This window comes from Plasmodium yoelii, assembly GCF_900002385.2.
Source record: "Plasmodium yoelii strain 17X genome assembly, chromosome: 13".
In the NCBI taxonomy this organism is placed as follows: Eukaryota; Apicomplexa; class Aconoidasida; order Haemosporida; family Plasmodiidae; genus Plasmodium; species Plasmodium yoelii.
Window position 1 is genome coordinate 1,462,231 of NC_036185.2, and position 21,303 is coordinate 1,483,533.

At 21.5% G+C, this 21,303-nt stretch overlaps 8 protein-coding genes across 8 annotated transcripts; 3 read left to right on the plus strand and 5 right to left on the minus strand.

The window, feature by feature from the left end:
* Nucleotides 1-981: 981 nt before the first annotated feature.
* On the minus strand, nucleotides 982-2,587 carry PY17X_1331700 (fam-a protein; the record flags this gene model as incomplete). The annotated part of the gene is made up of 6 exons (XM_722404.1): nucleotides 982-1,089; nucleotides 1,248-1,481; nucleotides 1,578-1,687; nucleotides 1,845-1,914; nucleotides 2,013-2,301; nucleotides 2,487-2,587. The coding sequence occupies 6 exons, from the start codon at nucleotides 2,585-2,587 to the stop codon at nucleotides 982-984; spliced, it is 912 nt and encodes a 303-aa protein (XP_727497.1).
* Nucleotides 2,588-4,988: 2,401 nt separating this feature from the next.
* On the minus strand, nucleotides 4,989-5,969 carry PY17X_1331800 (cyclin; the record flags this gene model as incomplete). Its single annotated transcript, XM_721601.1, has 1 exon — nucleotides 4,989-5,969. One exon carries the CDS (start codon nucleotides 5,967-5,969, stop codon nucleotides 4,989-4,991), a length of 981 nt encoding a protein of 326 aa, XP_726694.1.
* An 892-nt stretch (nucleotides 5,970-6,861) lies between these two features.
* Nucleotides 6,862-7,370, plus strand: PY17X_1331850 (conserved Plasmodium protein, unknown function; the record flags this gene model as incomplete). Its single annotated transcript, XM_034637682.1, has 2 exons — nucleotides 6,862-6,957; nucleotides 7,245-7,370. The coding sequence occupies 2 exons, from the start codon at nucleotides 6,862-6,864 to the stop codon at nucleotides 7,368-7,370; spliced, it is 222 nt and encodes a 73-aa protein (XP_034493615.1).
* A 641-nt stretch (nucleotides 7,371-8,011) lies between these two features.
* On the minus strand, nucleotides 8,012-9,566 carry PY17X_1331900 (fam-a protein; the record flags this gene model as incomplete). Its single annotated transcript, XM_719696.1, has 6 exons — nucleotides 8,012-8,119; nucleotides 8,268-8,501; nucleotides 8,597-8,706; nucleotides 8,856-8,925; nucleotides 9,026-9,275; nucleotides 9,466-9,566. The coding sequence occupies 6 exons, from the start codon at nucleotides 9,564-9,566 to the stop codon at nucleotides 8,012-8,014; spliced, it is 873 nt and encodes a 290-aa protein (XP_724789.1).
* Nucleotides 9,567-11,658: 2,092 nt separating this feature from the next.
* On the plus strand, nucleotides 11,659-13,187 carry PY17X_1332000 (fam-a protein; the record flags this gene model as incomplete). The annotated part of the gene is made up of 6 exons (XM_022957137.1): nucleotides 11,659-11,759; nucleotides 11,953-12,163; nucleotides 12,264-12,333; nucleotides 12,493-12,602; nucleotides 12,694-12,927; nucleotides 13,083-13,187. 6 exons carry the CDS (start codon nucleotides 11,659-11,661, stop codon nucleotides 13,185-13,187), a joined length of 831 nt encoding a protein of 276 aa, XP_022813604.1.
* Nucleotides 13,188-14,316: 1,129 nt separating this feature from the next.
* On the minus strand, nucleotides 14,317-16,203 carry PY17X_1332100 (YL1 nuclear protein, putative; the record flags this gene model as incomplete). The annotated part of the gene is made up of 1 exon (XM_719698.2): nucleotides 14,317-16,203. The coding sequence occupies one exon, from the start codon at nucleotides 16,201-16,203 to the stop codon at nucleotides 14,317-14,319; it is 1,887 nt and encodes a 628-aa protein (XP_724791.2).
* Nucleotides 16,204-17,091: 888 nt separating this feature from the next.
* On the plus strand, nucleotides 17,092-19,629 carry PY17X_1332200 (conserved Plasmodium protein, unknown function; the record flags this gene model as incomplete). Its single annotated transcript, XM_022957138.1, has 1 exon — nucleotides 17,092-19,629. The coding sequence occupies one exon, from the start codon at nucleotides 17,092-17,094 to the stop codon at nucleotides 19,627-19,629; it is 2,538 nt and encodes an 845-aa protein (XP_022813605.1).
* Nucleotides 19,630-19,945: 316 nt separating this feature from the next.
* Nucleotides 19,946-21,241, minus strand: PY17X_1332300 (uncharacterized protein; the record flags this gene model as incomplete). The annotated part of the gene is made up of 2 exons (XM_719700.1): nucleotides 19,946-20,943; nucleotides 21,190-21,241. 2 exons carry the CDS (start codon nucleotides 21,239-21,241, stop codon nucleotides 19,946-19,948), a joined length of 1,050 nt encoding a protein of 349 aa, XP_724793.1.
* Between the last annotated feature and the right edge of the window lie 62 nt (nucleotides 21,242-21,303).

Below are 21,303 nucleotides of genomic sequence, written 5' to 3' on the forward strand. Positions count from 1 at the left end.
TCAAATTGGCCATATAGTAGTAAAAATTATGATATACGAGAAAATAGGAACTACACTATTATATATATAATACATATATATTTATAACTCCAATTGTTTGTTCCTTTTTTTTATTAAAAGAGGCAAATTTCGTGATAAATTTAAGTCAAATGTTAATGGTAAAAATTGTTAAAAAAATGAAATTAAATTTAATAAACATAATTAAAAAAAAATATATATAGCAAGATTACCAGTAATTATGTTTTAAAAAATAGCGATGACACTGATCACTATATGAACAATAATATCTCCCTTTAGACAGAATAGATTCGATATTTTATACAAGTACAATTATTATGTGAATATATATGCAGTATAGCAATATCAGGATTAGGAAATTATTATAGTATAAATATTGTTTTTTTTTAAAAGCTAGAAAGACAAAAATAAATTTAGAGATGTACTACAAATATTCAAAGGGAGCATATGATTTATAGACTTTCCAAAAAGGGAATATTTTTTATTAAATAAAAAATAAATACATAAATATGTGAATTGTGTTAAATTGGCATAATCGTTTTGTTTTAGACTTTATTTAAATCAATATTATGCTTATAATTCATATACGATACATTTTGTTATTTCACTAAGTTTGTACATATATGTGTACATGTTTTTTTATTTCTCTAAAATTCATAAAATTTCTTTAAAATAAAATTTATAAATTCATTATTTAATACTTTGCGGCCATGAAAATTATTATTTAGTTTTTCATAGTTACACAAATACACACAAGCGCTACATGCTTATCATTTCCAAATATATATATTTATTTATTTATCTTTACAATAAAAAATCGAACAAATTATATTCAAATCAAACACTATTTAAAAATCAAATTATATTATGCAAAATAATTTAAAATACGGATAACTCATGAAAATAAGCTTATTTTATTAATATAAATAACAAATTTTTAAATAATGTTATTTGAAAATATGTTTACTCCTTTTTAAAAATATCCCTTAATTTGACAATATCTAAAACTTTGGTGTATAAAGCTTTTCTAACAATGCAATTTGGGACATAGCAAGGAGCATTTGGTTCAACCTGAGAAAAAAAAAACAAAAAATTAATAAATATATAGAATGCTCCATTTTTATTGTGAATGAATATACATATTGTAAATATGCACATTTATATAGAAAGTATATATTTTTGATAATGGTGAAATAAAATTATGTTATTAAAATTTTTATATTGCTTACAGAGATAAGATAGATAATTTTAACGCAATCGGGCTCCTTTTTAATGAAAAATGATACTAAGTTAACATACAGTTTGGATAATTTTCCTTTTCTAATATCTGCTTCAGAATTTATATCAGGCTTGAATGAGTTTGCGCTTTCTACAATAGGATTTATATATTCTTTATTGCCTCCACCATCATGATCATTCATATCTGATGAAACCAAGACTATTATAGTTTTGTCTTCTGATAACTATAAATTGATAAAAAGTATATTTTCAAAATTAGGATGTAATTATATGAAAAAAAGTATATCTATAAGGATGAAGGAAAAGAAAATTTTCCTTACTTCAATTTTGCCGGCTAATGCATGATAATATCCTTTCCATGCGTTCAAACCACTTTTGTGACGTTGTTGTGTAATTAATAAATCTTTATTGTATTTTCGACGAATGGTTCCTAAAAAATTTGTAATTTTGTATACATGAAAATTAAAACACGATTAAATTTAACTAAATGAAAAATATTAAATAGCAGACTAGACATTGATAATAACAAAACAAGAAATGATCATTAAAATTGATAACCACATTAAATAAATAAATTAATTATATACCTCTAACGAATGAATTATCGAAGTTCTTTGCGCCATTGGGATCCCATAACATGTTTACTATACCTTCATACTAATAGTAACAAAAAATATATATTTATATATTAACAATTATATTTTTTATTTTAAAGTAATTTCAGTAATTAAAAATTATTGCTTGTTAATCCATACACTATCGGGGTTGGGGATTGTAAGTTCAAGCTTTCCAATTTCAGTATCTTTGAATTTCTTAAAATATAGACGTGCTCCATCATCTTCCTTAGAATATAATTTGTATTCATTTGAATTTCCGATATGTTTATGTATATGAGCTAAAGCTTCGGATATAACATCTGCTGCTTTTATAGCTTCTTCACGGTCGTCATATAATAGACCTTCTTCTTCTTTAGGGGTGACTGATGATTGTTGTTTATCTTCTTCAGGGTCATTATATAATACTTGTTTACTTGTTTCATTTGAACTACAAATGGAGAAAACAATATATTTTTAAATTTATTTTCATTTTTAATTTAAAAAAATATATATTTATAAGAGGTCATTTTGATTTTTCAAGTGTTATACACACTCATAAAATATATATAATATTATCATAATAAAAATTATACACATATTTATATTTGATATATGTTGCAATTATTTTCTTACGAATCGGGGCTTGAAGCATATTCGGTTGCAAATGCCATATTTTGCATATATCCAGCTACACTTAAAAGTGCCAAAGCGATCTTAATATATCCTTTATTCATTTTGAGATTTGATAAACAAAATATTAAAAAATACTAATATATTTTTTAAAAATTGAAAATTAGCAAGTATAAAGATAGTATAAGTATGTTAAATCGAAGCAAACGATTTTCTAAAAAACTCTAAAACTTAACATTTATTTAAAAAAATATATATAATTTTTAAAACATATTTATTTATTTCATGCATTTATCAGATTTTTAAATCTAATTATATTTTTAATTATTATTATATACTAATAAATGCATATAGAATATAGAATTTAGTGGCGTGTCTTGTATTCTATATATTATTAATTAGGTTTCAGCTCTTTAAAAGCTAGTTATTTAATTATTATTATTGAAACTGTTAATATTATTGAAACTTTTATTATTATTGAAACTGTTATTATTATTGAAACTGTTATTATTATTGAATTTATATAATAATATTTCAATTATATTTAGAATTATATATGTAAAACATAATATATTATAATATATAAAAAATAAACAAATTATTTAAAAGAATGTAGAATTATTATTTTTTTTTATTTAAACGGTTGCAGAATAAGGAAATGATAATTATTTCAACATCATAAATATTAAATATAAAAATATTATAACATCTACAAAAATAGTTTTAGTTATATATAACATTATTAATATAGTACATTATAGGTACCCAACCCTATTATTTTTATAGTTCATAGCTTAAAAATAAAGCTGAAATTTATTAAATTGAATATTGTATATGGAATTTATGCATGCATAGAAAAAACGTATATTAAATGGCCTCAACATTGCTTTATCTTATAGAAAGCTGATAGTATAAATATAAAGATATGATAATAATATAAAAAATATATATTGTTTTAATGAATACCTGACTATATATTATATAATATACGCAAACAATTATATTAATGAATAAGTAACCATTCTAGAAATACAAATAATAATAATTATTATATAAAAACAGTTATTTTGTTGTTTTTTTTCATTTGATTTGACTATAAAGCATGTTTTTATAATTTTAAATACCAAAGGAATTTATTTGGGATTTGTATTACATTATATTTATACGCAGTTTCTACCATTACATCAATTATTATTAATGCTTTATAGCAACAATTTGATAAAATTTATATTATGGCAAATTTCATTTTTTGTGATTTGTTTTTATTAGTTTTAGTATAATTTTACTAATATATTTTTTTAACACAATTTCAAAGATGAAACAATGTATTAGTAGTACTTGTTTCAATACCTTTTTTGAAATTATAGGAATTATAAAACTCCTTTTTTATATGACAAATAGTTAGTATATATATAGATATAAATAAAAAAAACTATCAAACATAAAATTGTAAAATAAATCATGGGTTATATACACACAAAATATTCCTTTATTTTTTAATTATAATTTTCTTGATATTTGGGGTTGCTATTAGCTTATTTTCGTAATTGCCTATGAAAATAAATTCAAAATTTTCCTTTATACACAACCTATTTCTTGTGAAAATGTACACTAATCTTTCGTTGATATCAAATAAGATTCCATTAACTTTCATTTTAATTTTTTTGTTTTTATATATAATTAGCTTTCCAGTTCCCCCATTAAGTAATGTATTAATGTTGGTAAAATGGAAATATGCACAATTACGTTGCATTATTATATCATTTATTGATAACTTTGGGGAAAAAAAAATGAAAAAAGTATTTTTAGACTATATTAAAATTACATTTTTTAAGGATTTTAAAAAGAATATACTTCTAGCTGGTTATAATTACATATTTAATATAACATATAAAGAAATCAAACGTTTTAAATATGTATAATAAATTATTTTCACAAATTGCAAGTTTTTAAGATATATAATCAGATCTTTCTCTTATTTATTTCTTTCTTTTGTTCTAATTATTCATTCATCTCATTTTTTTATTTCTATTTTTTATAATAGAAAAGATTATAAAAGTGGTACATAAAAATATTTTAGAAACATAATTTATAAATTTTGTAAAGACAATAAATACCTTTTATGTTCTCATTTTACTTATTAAATTTTTGAATATAAATCAGAAAAATAATTATAAAAAAATATAATTAAAATGAAAAACATATTTTCAACAAAACACTATATATATTTTGTATATTAGGACATAAAAAAAAATGAAAATATGGGCTTTATCTTTTAATTTGAAGAAAAAAATATATACACACTTATAAAATTTCTACATATTAATAAATGCTTATTAATTCAATAGTATCCATATCATGTCCGTATGGAGCTCATAATATTCAAATAAAAATAGTGTTCTACAAATGGAAGAATTCAAAAAACATAATAGTCCGAATAATTCTTGTCTATATAACAAAAAAAATTATTTCAGCTGTTTTTTTATCGTATATATTTTTTAATTCTTATTTTATGCTTGCCATTTTTTTAGATTCATTTTGTTCACTATTTTGATTGTTTAATTTATTTTTCTTAGACTTTTTATGACTTTTTTTTTTTTTTAAAATATCGTAAATATCAATACACATATCCAAAGTCTCTCCTATCTGTTTCGTAGTATTTTCATCATCAAATGTATTTCTCAAATCAAAATGATCTTTATATTTAATGTGGAGTTCATCTATTTTATTTTTCAACTTTTGAAAAAGGATTTGATTATTATTTGTAATAAATTCCAATATAAATTTATCGGCATTTACAATATTAAAATTTATTTTAATATTATTTATAAAACAGTATAATGCTATTTGAGCGGGTGTGTAAGTAAATGTTATAAAAAAGTTTTCTAGAAGTTTTAAACACTCCAATGAAGTATTAACATATATTTTATCACAGATATTTTCAAAGGAATTTTTTACTTCGTTGTCTTTATTTATATATTTATTTATATAATTTAAAAATTGGTTTTTTAAATAAAAAATGCATTCTTTAGTATATAAAAAATTCAATTCAAAATCTAATGATGAGCAAACAACATTTTCATGTTCTAAAACTTTATCTAAGTTAATATCTATATCGCTAAAAAATTCATTGATTTTATACAACCTGCCATATCCTTCTAACTTTATTGCTAATATAATGCAAGTAAATATTAAGATGCGAGGGTCATATTCTAAAATTATTTCTTTCAAATAAAATCTATTATACAATACAATAGCGCATTCCACTATTTGAGGCTGTAATCTTTTTATATCACAAAAATGTGTTAGTTGATAGCAAAAATATAACTTTGTTTTTTCTATATCAGCGTATTTAGGTATGCTCACATTGTATGTTTTAAATTTTTCTTTGAAATCATTATATTTTTTTAAACAAATATCATCTATTTCTTGTCTGCTTTTGAAAAACCATTTTTTAATATGTGATGTATTTTCTGGGTAATTCATATCTTATTTATCATTCCCCTTTATATAATAATGCATATATAATATGCACATGTATACTTATATATTTGTGTATATTGCAAAGGACCCCCCAAAAAAAAATATATGTATATGTATATATATATATATATATATAAACACAAAAATTCTCAAGAACAAAATTAACGATTTAACATTTAAAAATAGGAATCACAGTGTATACAATTCTGTAGTATTTATTGTTTATCATAAAGTTGCGGTAATTATATAAATTCATAAAAAGGGAAAAGCTACTGGCGATTGTTACATTTTTTTTCGTTCTTAAATTTTAAATTAATTACTTCTAATAATTTATATATATTTTTTACCTTTTCATTTTTATCATAATCTTACAAGGATATATATATTATTATTTTTTATTTTGCATTAATCATTCATATTTCATAAATACATCTTCATTTTCAATGAGGATGATAAATAAATAACTTATATAACGCATAGTAACATTATACTTTGTGAGCGTATATTTTTCGTTACTACCTACATTTAATTATAAAAATTATAACATAAAAAATACTTTTTTTGTTTTATTATTTTACATAAAATGTAAGCTTTAAACACACAAATTTTTAACATAACACATTGTATTTATTTTATTAATATATTTTTTGGGATTATTGTTTTGTAAACACCAACCTAGCAATTTTTCTCTTTTTTTTGTAATACTACACAATAATAATTAACTTTTATAAATATCACTTTGCAACATTTAAAAACTCATTAAGTAAAATATAAAAATATATCCTGTAAATTGAAGAATAATAAAAAAGCGTGAATTTATAGGAAATATTATTATATATGTACACCTAGCCAAATACTTTATAATTATTCATAAATCTTTATTACTCATATAAAAATGATTAAAAAAAAAAATAGCAAAAGCCTAACACATTTAGCATGCATTGCATTATTAGTGTTGCCAAACTTTTTTATCAAGAATTTATCTTTTGATGTAATAATAGAACAATGAAATAATTATACTACATAAGTGTATATATGAAATTAAATAAGATTGCGGATGAGAAGCATTAGACTTTATATCTCAATCACTATATATATATTTTATTTGTGTGCCCAAAAATGGAATTTTGAATAAAATATATGGTTTATCCCACTTTTGATATATGATATTTTTATTTCACTAAATATATAAACTCGAAAGTTGTATATATGTCTTATATAATTCGTTTATTGATTTACAATGATTACACTTTTTATTTTATATTTTTTTCATTGCAGAATTTTATGAGTTTAAGCTTTGATAAATTAAAAAAAAAAATATATAACAAGACTACCAGCAATCATGTTTTAAAAAATAGCGATGATGACACTGATCACTATATGAACAATAATATCTCCCTTTAGACAGAATACATTCGATATTTTATACAGACACAATTATTATGTGAATATATTTCTGCAGTATGGTAATGTCAGGATTAGGAAATTATTATAGTATAAATATTGTTTTTTTTTGAAAGCTAGAAAGGTAAAGATAAATTTAGAGATGTGCTATAAATATTCAAAGGGAATGTTTTTTTTTAAATAAAAAATAAGTATATATATGTGAATTATGTTAAATTGGCATAATAATTTTGTTTTAGACTCTATTTAAATAAATATTATGCTTATAATTCATATAAGAAACATTTTGTTATTTCATTAAGTTTGTACATATATGTGTACATTTTTTTTTATTTCTCTATAACCATAAATTTTCATTAAAATAAAGTTTCTAAACTCACCATTTAATATTTGGCACCCATAAAACTTACTATTTAGTTTTTCATAGTCATATAAATGCGCAAAAACACTACACACTTATCGTTTCCAAATATATATATTTACAATAAAAAATGTTAGCATATAATACGAAAATCAAACATTATTTAAAAATCAAATTAGTATTCTGTAACGATAATTTAAAATACGCATAATCCATGAAAATAAGTTTATTTTATTAATATAAGTATCAAATTTTAAAAAAATGTTATTTGGAAATATGTTTACTCCTTTTTAAAAATATCCTTTAATTTGACAACATTTAACATAATGCTGGCCAAAAATTTTCTAATAATGTCTTGTGGGATATAGGGGGGAGTTTTTAGATCAAGCTGAGAAAAAAAAAAATTAATAAGTATATAAAATACTCCATTTTAATTGTGAATTAATATATATATTAAAATATGTACATTTATATAGAAATATATATTTTTGATAATCATGAAATAAAATTATTATTAAAGTTTTTATATTGCTTACAGAGCTAAGGTAGGTAATTTTAACGCAATCGGATTTCTTTTCAATGAAAGCTCCTACTAAGTTAACATATACTTTGAATAATTTTGCATTTCTAATATCTTCTTCAGAATCTATATCAGGCTTGAATGAGTTTGCACTTTCTACGATAGGATTTACATATTTTATAAAGCTTGCAATATTCTGATCTTTCATGTCTGATGAAACCAAGACTATTGCAGTTTTGTTTTTTGATATCTATAAATTAATAAAAAGAATATTTTCATAAATTAGGATATAATAATATGAAAAAAAGTATATCTATAAGGATGAAAAAAAAAAAAGTTCCTTACTTCAACTTTTTTAGCTAGTGCATTAAAATATGTTTCCAATGATCCAATTGGACTTTTGTAACGTTGTTGTACAATTACTAAATTTGGATCGTATGCTCGAGGAATAGATCCTAAAAAAAATTGTAATTTTGTATACATGAAAATTAAAACACGATTAAATTTAACCAAATGAAAAATATTAAATAGCAGACTAGACATTGATAATAAAAAAACAAGAAATGATCATTAAAATTGTTAACCACATAAATTAATTATATACCTTTAATGAAATTATCATCATAGTTCTTTGCCCCATTGGAATCCCATAACATGTTTATTATATCATCATACTAATAATAACAAAAAATATATATTTATATATTAATAATTATATTTTTTTATTTTTAAACTAATTTCAGGAATTAAAAATTATTGCTTGTTAATTCATACATTATCGGCGTCGGGGATTGTAAATTCAAGTTTTCCTATTTCAGTATCTTTGAATTTCTTAAAATATAGATTTGTTCCGTCATCTTCCTTAGAATATTCCTCGTAATCATTTGTATGTTCGGCATGTTTTTGTGCAAGAGCTAAAGCTTCGGACATAATAGCTGATGTCTGTTTAGCTTCTTTAGCTTGATTAGCTTTTTTAATCTCATTATAGAAGCGAAATAATTGTGTTTTAGTTGTTTCATTTGAACTACAAACGGAAAAAGGAATATATTTTTAAATTTACTTGCATTTTTAATTTAAAAAAATATATATTTATAAGAGGTCATTTTGATTTTTCAAGTGTTATACTATATACACTCACAAAATATATATAAAATTATCATAATAAACATTATACACATATTTATATTTGATATATGTTGCAATTATTTTCTTACGAATTAGGGCTTGTAGCATATTCGGTCGCAAATGCCATATTTTGCATATATCCAGCTACACTTAAAAGTGCTAAAGCAATCTTAATATATCCTTTATTCATTTTGAGATTTGATAAATAAAATATTAAAAAATAATAATATATTTTTTAGAAATTGAAAATTATCAAGTATAAAGATAGTATAAGTATGTTAAATCGAAACAAACGATTTTCTAAAAAAATTTAAAACTTAATATTTATTAAAAAAATATAAATAATTTTTAAAATTTATTTCATGCATTTATCGGATTTTTAAGTATTATTATATACTAATAAATATATATATAATTATAATTTGTAATGTGCGTTTTATTCTCTATATTATTAATTAGGTTCCGACTCTTTCAATGTTAACTATTTAATTATTATTGAAATTTATATAATAATATTACTATTATATTTAGAATTATATATGTAAACATAATATATTATAAATATAAAAATGAAAAAAGTAAACCCGATTTTCTAAAAGAGTGTACATATTTTTTTTCATTTAAAAGTAGCATATAAGGGAACGACATCAATTATTGCAGCTTTCATAAATATTAAATATCAAAAATACTATGACATCTAAAAAAATAGTTTTAGTTATATATAATATTATTAATATGCTACATTATAGGCATACAAACTTTTTATTTTTATAATTTGTAACTTAAAAATAAAATTGAAAAGTATCAATTGGGTACTATGTGTAATTATAATATATAATATTTTGAATTTCCAATAAAAATAATAAAAAAATCAAACAAAATTGTAAAATAAATTACGGATTATATACACAAAATATTCCTTTATTTTTTAATTATAATTTTCTCGATATTTGGGGTTGCTATTAGCTTATTTTTGTAATTGCCTATGAAAATTAATTCAATAATTTCCCTTTATACACAACCTATTTCCTGTGAAAATCTACAATGTAATCCTTCGTTGATATCAAATAAAATTCCATTCATTTTAATTTTAATTTTTTTGTTTTTATTTATATCTATATATATACTAACTATTTGTCATATAAAAAAGGAGTTTTATAATTCCCATAATTTCAAAAAAGGTATTGGAACCAGTACTACGAATACATTGTTTCATCTTTGAAATAGTGTTAAAAAGATATATTAGTAAAATTATACTAAAACTAATAAAAACAAATACAAAAAATGAAATTTACCATAATATAAATTTTATCAAATTGTTGCTATAAAGCATTAATAATAATTGATGTAATAGTAGGTAGATACTGCGTATAAATATAATGTAATACAAATCCCAAATAAATTCCTTTGATATTTAAAATTATAAAAACATGCTTTATAGTCAAAGAAAATGGAAAAAAACAACAAAATAACTATTTTTATATAATAATTATTATAATTTGTATTTTTAGTATGATTACTTATTCATTAAAACAATATATATTTTTTATACTATTATCATATCTTTATATTTATACTATCAATTTTCTATAAGATAAAGCAATGTTGACGCCATATAATATACGTTTTTTCTATGCATGCATAAATCCCATATACAATATCTAATTTAATAAATTTCAGCTTTATTTTTAAGCTATGAACTATAAAAATAAAAGTGTTGGGTACCTATAATGTACCATATTAATAATGTTATATATAGCTAAAAGCATCTTTTTAGATGTATAATATTTTTATATTTAATATTTATAAAAGTTGCAATAATGATTGTTCCCTTTATATGTAATGGTTTAAATGAAAAAAAGTTAATCTATACATTCTTTTAAAAAGTCTGCTTTATTTTTATATTTATAATATATTATGTTTTACATATATAATTCTAAATATAATTGAAATATTATTATATAAATTTCAATAATAATAATAATTAAATAGCTAGCTTTTAAAGAGACGAAACCTAATTAATAATATAAAGAATAAAAGAGTCATCACTAAATTTTATATTTATTTATTAGTATATAATAATATTTAAAAAAATAAGTATATTTAAAAATCCGATAAATGCATGAATAAATTTTAAAAAATATTTATATTTTTTTAAATAAATATTAAGTTTTAGAATTTTTTAAAAAAACGTTTGCTTTGATTCAACACACACAATCTTTATACTTGTTAATTTTCTACTTCTAAAAAATATATTAATATTTTACTTACCACGTCCAAAAATGAATAAAAGATATATTAAGATTGCTTTGGCACTTTTAAGTGTAGCTGGATATATGCAAAATGTGGCATTTGCAAGGGATTCTCCTTCAAGTCCCAATTCGTAAGAAAATATATGCAACATATAGATCGAATATAAATATGTATATACTGTTTATTATGAGAATGTTATATATATTTTGTGAGTGTGTATAGTATAACACTTGGGAAATCAAAATGACTTCTTATAAATATATATATTTTTTAAATTAAAAATATAAATAAATTTAAAAATATATTGCCTTTTCCGTTTGTAGTCCAAATAAACAATTACCTATCGACCCTGAAGAAGCCAAACAAGCATCAGCTATTATGTCCGAGGCTTTAGCTATTGCACAAAAACATGCAGAACATACAGATGATTACGAGGAATATTCTAAGGAAGATGACGGAACAATTCTATATTTTAAGAAAGTGAACAATGTTGAGATTGGAAAGATTGAGCTTACAATCCCAAACCCAAATAATGTATGAATCAATAAGCAATAATTTTTAATTCATGAAATTATTTTAAAATAAAAAAATATAATTATTAATATATGAATTTATATTTTTTTGTTATTATTAGTATAATGATGTAGTAAACATGTTATGGGATCCCAATGGTGCAAAGAACTTTGATGATAAATTCATTAAAGGTATATAATTAATTTATTTATTTAATGTGGTTATCATTTTTTATGATGTATTCCGTGTTATTTTATTATCAATGCCTAGTCTATTATTTAATATTTTTCACTTTGTTAAATTTAATCGTGTTTTAATTTGAATGTATACAAAATTATAATTTATTTTAGGATCCATTCCTCGAGTATACAATCCAAATTTAGTAATTATACAACAACGTTACAAAAGTCTTATGATGTCATGGCAAAGATATTATCATGCATTAGCCAACAAAGTTGAAGTAAGAAAATTCTTTTTTCTTCATCCTTATATACTTTTTTTCATATTATTATATCCTAATTTATGAAAATATTTTTTTTATTAATTTATAGTTATCAAAAGACCAAACTGCATTAATCTTGGTTTCATCAAATATGAATGATCATGATGGTGGAAACAATAAAAAATATGTAAATCCTATTGTAGAAAGCGCAAACTCATTCAAACCTGATATAGATTCTGAAGAAGATATTAGAAATGGAGATTTATATAAAATGTATGTTCACTTAGTAGCAGTTTTCATCAAAAAGGAAGCCGACTGCGTTAAAGTTACCTATATTAGCTCTGTAAGCAATATAAAAATCTTAGTAACAATTTTATTTCACTATTATCAAAAATATATACTTTCTATATAAATGTGCATATTTACAACATATCTATTCATTCACAATAAAAATAGAGCATTTTATATATTTATTAATTTTTTGTTTTTTTCTCTCAGATTGAACCAAATGCTCCTTCCTTTGTACCATCAAAGATTGTTAAAAAAATTTTAGTCAAAAAAATTTTAAATATTACCAAATTAAAGGATATTTTTAAAAATTAGTAAACTTATTTCCAAATACCATTTTTTTAAATTTTGTTACATATATTAATAAAACAAATTTATTTTAAATTATTGTTGTATAATACCAATTTGATTTTTAAATGGTGTTTTATTTGCATATAATTTATTCTTTTTTTATTGTAAAGATAGATAAATAAATAAATAAATAAATAAATATATATATATATATATATATTTGGAAATGATAAGCATGTGCGCTTGCGTGTATTTGTGTAACTATGAAAAACTAAATAATAATTTTCATGGCCGCAAAGTATTAAATAATGAATTTATAAATTTTTTTTAAAGAAAATTTATGGGTTTTAGAGAAATAAAAAAACATGTACACATATATGTACAAACTTAATGAAATAAAAAATGTTTCTTATATGAATTATAAGCATAATATTGATTTAAATAAAGTCTAAAACAAAACGATTATGCCAATTTAACGTAATTCACATATATATACTTATTTTTTATTTAAAAAAAAACATTCCCTTTGAATATTTGTAGCACATCTCTAAATTTATCTTTACCTTTCTAGCTTTCAAAAAAAAACAATATTTATACTACAATAATTTCCTAATCCTGACATTACTATATTGCATATATATTCACATAATAATTGTGCCTGTATAAAATATCGAATGTATTCTGTCTAAAGGGAGATGTTATTGTTTATATAATGATCAATGCTATCATCGCTATTTTTTAAAACATGATTGCTGATAATCTTGCTATATATATTTTTTTTAATCATTTTTATATAAGCAATAAAGATTTATAAATAACTATAAAGAATTTGGATAGGTGTACATATAAAATATAATAATATTTCCTATAAATTCACGTTTTTTTATTATTCTTCAATTTACAGAATGTATTTTTATATTTTACTTAATGAGTTATTAAATATTGCAAAGCGATATTTATAAAAATTAATTATTGTTGTGCAGTATTACAAAAACAAAATAAAATTGACAAGGATAAATGTCAAAGTGTATCAAACTTGTTAAGTATATAAATAAAAGACACTTCTTTTGATCGCATCATATACGATAAGGAGAAAGTGTTTATATGATTTTTTATTGACAAAAATATTCACAATGTAGATAAATTGCAACAACTAAATATTATCAGTATTTTCTTTTTTTGTGGATTCCTCTATTTCAACTAACTTATTTTTGAATATATCGACCATTATAGATAATTGGTTATTCATATCATCGTACATATTTTTATGATAAAAAAATCTTAACAATTTAAATGCATCGGCGTTATTGTAATATTTTTTTGTCAATGGATCAAAATATGTTCCTTCTAAATTTGTAATTGAACATATATTGCGCTTATTTTTAAATTTTTCTAACAATTCTTTATTATTATTATAATTACTATACATACTTAATTCATTAGGATCTGTAACAATATAAAATTGCTTTTCTTCAATATCTCTCGGTTTTTGTTCCTTTTTTTGTTCGTTAGTTTTGTTTAAATTATTGTCATCATTATCATCCTTAGCATTATTGTTGTTTATAGTATTTAGGCAATCAAATGCTAATCCATCTTTCTCATTTAAATATTCTATATTTAGATCTTCACAGCGATCAATATTTTCTAAATTTAATTCTATATTTGCATCAAATACGTCCTTGTTTGTTTTATCAGTTTTATTAGTATTTTCTCCATTTTCAGGTGTAATGATGTCATTTTTTCCCTCCGTCTTTTCTTCGCTGTCCATTTTTTCTTCATTCTTTGTTTTCTCTTTTTTGTTTATCTCCTCTTGACCTTGGCAATGAGTTTCGTTAGGACTGTGTCCAATTTCAATAACGTTTTTATCTGTTTCAGTATTTATTATATTAGTACTATGTGCTATTAATAATCCATTATTGTCAATTAATTCAGCATCTACTGTTATATTATTTACATGATTATTTAGATTGGGTATATCCGTTTCATATTTCAGGCTTTCGATTAATGGTAATTTATTATCTTTTGAATATGAAAAGCTGATGAAAACATTTTTTGGTTTGTGATATATAATTCTTTTATTTTCCACATATTTTTTTTTTTCTTCTTCCCATGCTTGCAATTCTAACAAAGATTGCATATTATATTGTTCAGTTATTTTTGCTTCTTCTAATCTTTCTTCTCTTGTCATTTCTCTTTGCATACCTTTTTTTTTTTGTCTATTTTCATAAAATTTTTTAAAGCGATCTTCTTTTTTTATTCTTCTCAATTCAAATTTTTTTTCCATTTGTTCAGTTTTTTGTCTAGTAGTATCCCTTGTCGATCTATGTATCATTATATAACTTTGTTCATTTTTTTTCCGTTTTCTTTGTTTTTTATTTTCTTGATTTTTTTTATCGTCAGTTTGGTCTCTTATATCATTTATAGATTTGCTATTTTTCATATTATCATATTTCCTCTTTTTCATTAAATTATATTTTAGCATTTTTTTTTTTTTTAAATTTTCCATATAGGCATATATTTTTTTTTTTTTTCTTTTTGAATCATCATCATCACCTTCGTTTTCATTCTGTTCTTCATCTTCGTCATCCCCCTCTGCATCATCTTCATCATCATCAAAATCGGAATCTGTTACATCTACATATTCTTCTTCTCCTTCAGAATTTACATATTCTTCATCTATTTCTTCTTCTTCCCATATACTATCATTCCAAAATTTTTCATCTTTTTCTAAATCTTCGCCAATTAATTTCTTTAAATTTCTACCTCTGTTTTTTCTTTTCGGCATTTCAAGTGCTATACCGTAATTTTTTAATTCGTAATCTTCATCTTCTTCATCGTCTTCGTCCTCTTCATCCTCATCATCCTCATCATCTTCTTCTTTTTCCCCTTCTTCACCTTCTTCATCTTCTTCCTCCGTCTCGTCTAGTTCATTTTTGTCTTCATCCTCATCTTCATCTTGTCTGTCAAAAGAATTTTCATCTGACTCTCCGTCATCATATGGGTTATTTCTTATATTATCATCTAATTTACGCTTCCACATTTCATAATTTTCGAATTATATATTTTGATAGTAATATGTTTTCGAGAAAAATATTATATATATAATACATATATACATAGAAATGTACAGGCAGATATATATAATAATATTTTTTTAATTTAAAATATGCCAATTAATTATAAAGTTTATTCCTATACTATTTTCCCATCTCTGGCTTTGCTTCATTTTTTTTTTATTATTTCTTTTAAAATTTATAATTAATTACAATTTTTTTCATTTTCAGTATAAATTTATTCGGTTATAAACTATTAAGTAATTGAGCTCTTTATTTTTATAGTATTTTCGTTCATAATTATTTTGTGTAATTTATCATAATATGCATATATTATTTATATGTATATTTTGTAATATGTATAGTCAAAATTTTTGTTCTTTTTTGATGCTTCTTTTTCTGCTGAATATTACATTAAATTAGCTATATATATATTTTTTTTTTTTGGAGGATTTTTATATTTTTTGCATTTTAATTTTCTCTATCCATCTCGATAATATTTGTTGTAATTATAATTTGTTGTTACAAAAATAAATATCGTTTAATAAATAGCTAAAAATAAGATATAAAAAAAGAGAAAAAACGAGAAATAATAAATTAAATAATAAGTGTAAAATAACCCGCACAGGAAAATATGATGGAAATGTAGCGTAACGGACAAATATGAAATATAATACATAAATTAAGATTATATAAGTATTAATTTTTATTAATTTGTTTGTTTTTATTTTAGCGTTGATTATTATTTTTTTCTCATGTTAAAACTCCCAGATAAGACGAGGCTCTATTTTTAAATTTATAATACGTTTAAAAAAAGCAATAATAATTAGCAATTATACCCATGTTTGCAGCAATATTCATAAATGTAATATATTATGAAATTACTAAATACCAAAATAAATGAAAATAAAAATATTTTAATAGAACGTTTTCATAAATGTTTATGTGGAAATCGAAATACGAATAGTTTCTCTTCCTACAACCCATCAATTTGTAAAAAATACAAGAGAAACTTTTCACTATTATGCAACAAAAAACATAATCAAAATAAAGAACAAAACGAAAATATCATAAAAAATTTACCTGCTATATATAAGAATGAAATTAAAAGTACAATCGATAATGTTCATTCCAATTGTGAGCAAATAAAAAAAGGGATTAATCACGAACTTAGCGTTAATAACCCTTATGAACTCAGTAAAGTAAAATTATTTAAAGAAAATTTGAAAAGGTATAATTTATTCAACATATACCTTGAAAAAATAAAAGCGCCATTAACAAAGAAAGAACAAGAGTGGCAAAGAAAAATTATTAATATAAATAGTGTAAAATATTTTGATGATTATATTTATATATTTAATATCGATTCGTTATTAATATATGCAAATCACAATTTTGAGGAATTAAAAAGAAAAGGATGGAGAGGAAATACAAAAGAGAAAGATGCATATCAAAGAGTAGGGGTAGAACATAATGAAATAAAGCATACACATATTGATAATGAAAATAATATTGTTACTTTTTTTAAAATATTTATTCAATTCAATAAAATTTTAAAAGATTTTTTTTATCAAAAAAATGAAGAAAAGTTCAATGAAATATTCGTGACCACGTTTGAACCTTTCTTACATTGTAAATTTTTAGACAAAATTGAAACTAATAAAAATAAAGAATCATACGATGATAACTTCCATTTTAAAATCATACAACTAATTAAAATATTTAACCATATTAATTTTTTTAGTAAATTAAAAGATATAAATATTAATTACTTACAAAATAGCTTAAACATCTCACGAATTAATGGAACAAAAAATAATATGTATAAAATAATCGAAAAAGATGTATACAATTCAGTTGATGAAAATAAATTATTTTATGAATACATGAGTGTTGATCAAAATGATGAAAATAAGCATTTTTTAAAAAGTGATGCCAATTTTATAGATAATTTAAATTTATTTGGGAACAAATTAGATGAATTACAGCAAAGTGTTAATTACTTTTCTTCCCCTCAAAAAAAAAAATATACACCATCATTAGATATTCAAACAAAAGAATGCTCAGATAATTATTCCAATATTTACAATAAAGAGGCATGTAATAGTACACATTCCGATGACATAACATATGAAAAAGAAAATTATAACATAAGCAATGATAGATTAAATTGGTATATTACTTTAGTTAAAGGTTTTAGTTTAACATTGAAAAAACTAATAAAATATTTAAATGATGATTGCTTAGTGAGATTATTTGCCCATTGCATTTATTTGTTTGAAAAAAATTGTAATGTTAAAGAAGTGTTTCTATTTTACAAAGAAATGTATATCAAAATAAAACAAATGAACAATATTTCTAATAAAAATCTTGTCTACATTTTAAATGCATGCAACTATTATTTAAAGGAAGAAAATGTGGATTTATTAAAATATTTGCAAAATGAAATATTGTTAAATAATACTAATATAAAAAATTATAATTGCAATTCTAGCAATAAGGGAAGCGATTGTGATGTCAAAAAATATAATAAGCGCCCTAAAATATATAATATCCCCCCATCTCATATAGAAAATATATTATATACATTTTCAAAGTACAATTTTAAGGATAAGAAACTGTTTCTATTATTTAGTGAAATTATAAGGGAAAAATGTAATGGATTTTCGTGCATAACTACGATAAACATTTTAAATAGTTTTACTAGGTTACATTTTGAAAAGTTAATATTTTATTGTACTTATGAAAAAATTAAAGAGTTTGATTTTATAACGTTTATGATGTGCAAAGGAACTAATATTATTAAATTAATAAAAACTTTATTAAAAATTGAATATAGAAATGTAGGGGGTTATAAACATTGTTTCTTAATGAATATATCTCATAACATATCAGGTGGAAATTGCAAAAGTAATAACGCCCCTAAAAATAGTACCAACTGTGTAATACCAAATGATGTAGAAAGACAAATACATCAGGAAAATAAAATCCTCGTAACCGATAAAATAACATATATCAAGCTTATAACTGCATTAATATATGAATTGAAAATGTGTATAACTAATGAAAAGAATAGCTATGAGGATGAAATATGTGGGCATTATAAAACACGTACATCTGGCCACAACATAAACAATGAAGAAATTCGTAATATTTATAAAAAAATTCTAAGATTACAAATTTTTTATGTGAAAAGTCAAAATGATTTAGTTTTTTTAAAAAATATACTTAAAAAAAATTATACCAAATTTGATATAAACAAATTCAATAAATTTTTTGTTTTTTCATTTATAAATTCAAATATTGAAAAAATTAATTTTCATAAATTAATTTTTACACTATTAGCGTATAATAATTTTATAGGAGAAAACAAATTAAAAAGGTATACAGAAAAAAAAAAAAAATTTATATGAAAATAAGTATATATACACACCCACATATATCTATATTCGTTTTAAAATTTAATTTGGTAACATATTTTTTATTTTCATTTCATTTGGCGTTTTGTGATGCTACTATTTTATTTATTTGTTTTTGTTTGATTTTTAAACCTAAAATACTAATTAAATAATAAGAAAATTTATTTTTAAATGTATATATATACAAGGATTTAAGTATCTATATACAATTTCTGAGTAACATCATATGTTACAAACAACGGATATAATCACGGACCATTGAAAATACAATAAAATGATCAAATGTATTAAACAATATTCATTATTAAATTTATTTATCCATATCAAAATATTTATTTAAGTATTGAGTATAATCTTCTTCTTCACTCAAATAAAATTTATCATCGTTGAAATTGTCATTGTCTTCCTCATTTTGTTCATCACCTTGTTCATTATTTTGCACTTCTTTTTTATTTTCCATTGTTTGACTATCAACAGCATGAACATCATTCGTATCATCATTGGTATTTTTATTTTTTTTAATATCACTGTTATCGTTTTCTTTTTGACTTACGGAATTTTCACCCATGTTATTTACTAAATCATTTGCATTATTTTCACTTAAAAATATATTTAAATTATTTTCCTTGTTTTTATAATTATTTAATAAATCATAAAAATATTTTGTATTTCCATGTTTAAAGTCGACTTTAATAAGATCAATGATACCATTAATAAACCATGGGTATATATCTTTTTTATTTATTTTTTCTATATGTATTTCTTTTAATTTATCATGAGATAAATATTTGTTAATTAATAACTCAGTTAAATAATTTTTATTATTGTATAAAAATCTTATTTTGTCATCACTACTCAAAAGGTTATCAACTTCAATATTATATTTGTCTGCATTTGTTATAGATGTGTCGATTTTGGCATGCTTAAACTTGCATGATGGATTTGTGCATGAATTATTTATCAAGTTGTTACGACAAAAAAAAAAATTATAATCATGAGAAAACATACAATTTTCTTTATGGCAATTCCCTTTTATTAAAAATTTACATAATTTTGAAATTTTATAAATTGGTGTAACATCATGAGAATAATTGCAATTCTCATTATGTAGGCATTTCCCTTTTTTAAAAAAATATTTGCATATATCTTTTTTTTTATGCTCTTCATAAGACGCAATAACAGGTTTGTTGTCATTATGATTATTTGTTTTATTGGGATTTTTCTTATTCTTCCCTGTCTTTTGTTTTTTTACCTTTTTTTGTTGTTTTATATTACTTGTAGCCGATGAAGGAACATTGCTTAAGTTATCTAAAAAAAATAAACATATTATATATATATATATATATATATATATATATATATATATATAATTACGTATGTATGCATGTGGATATATTTAAACCGAAACATATGTATGTAAATGAATAAGGTGATAAAAACCCACTTTACATTATATTTATACACGCGCTTATACTAAGATAGGTACAACATATATAGATTAACGATTTAAAACAAATTATATAAATATTATTTTATTATTTTTTTTAAACATACTTGTCATATTCGATATTTTATTCATTATTTCATCGTCGTTGATTTTATCCATTTTGTTTATCGTTATATACCCAAAAACCAAACAAAAAATAGAACAAAATAATAAAATAAATT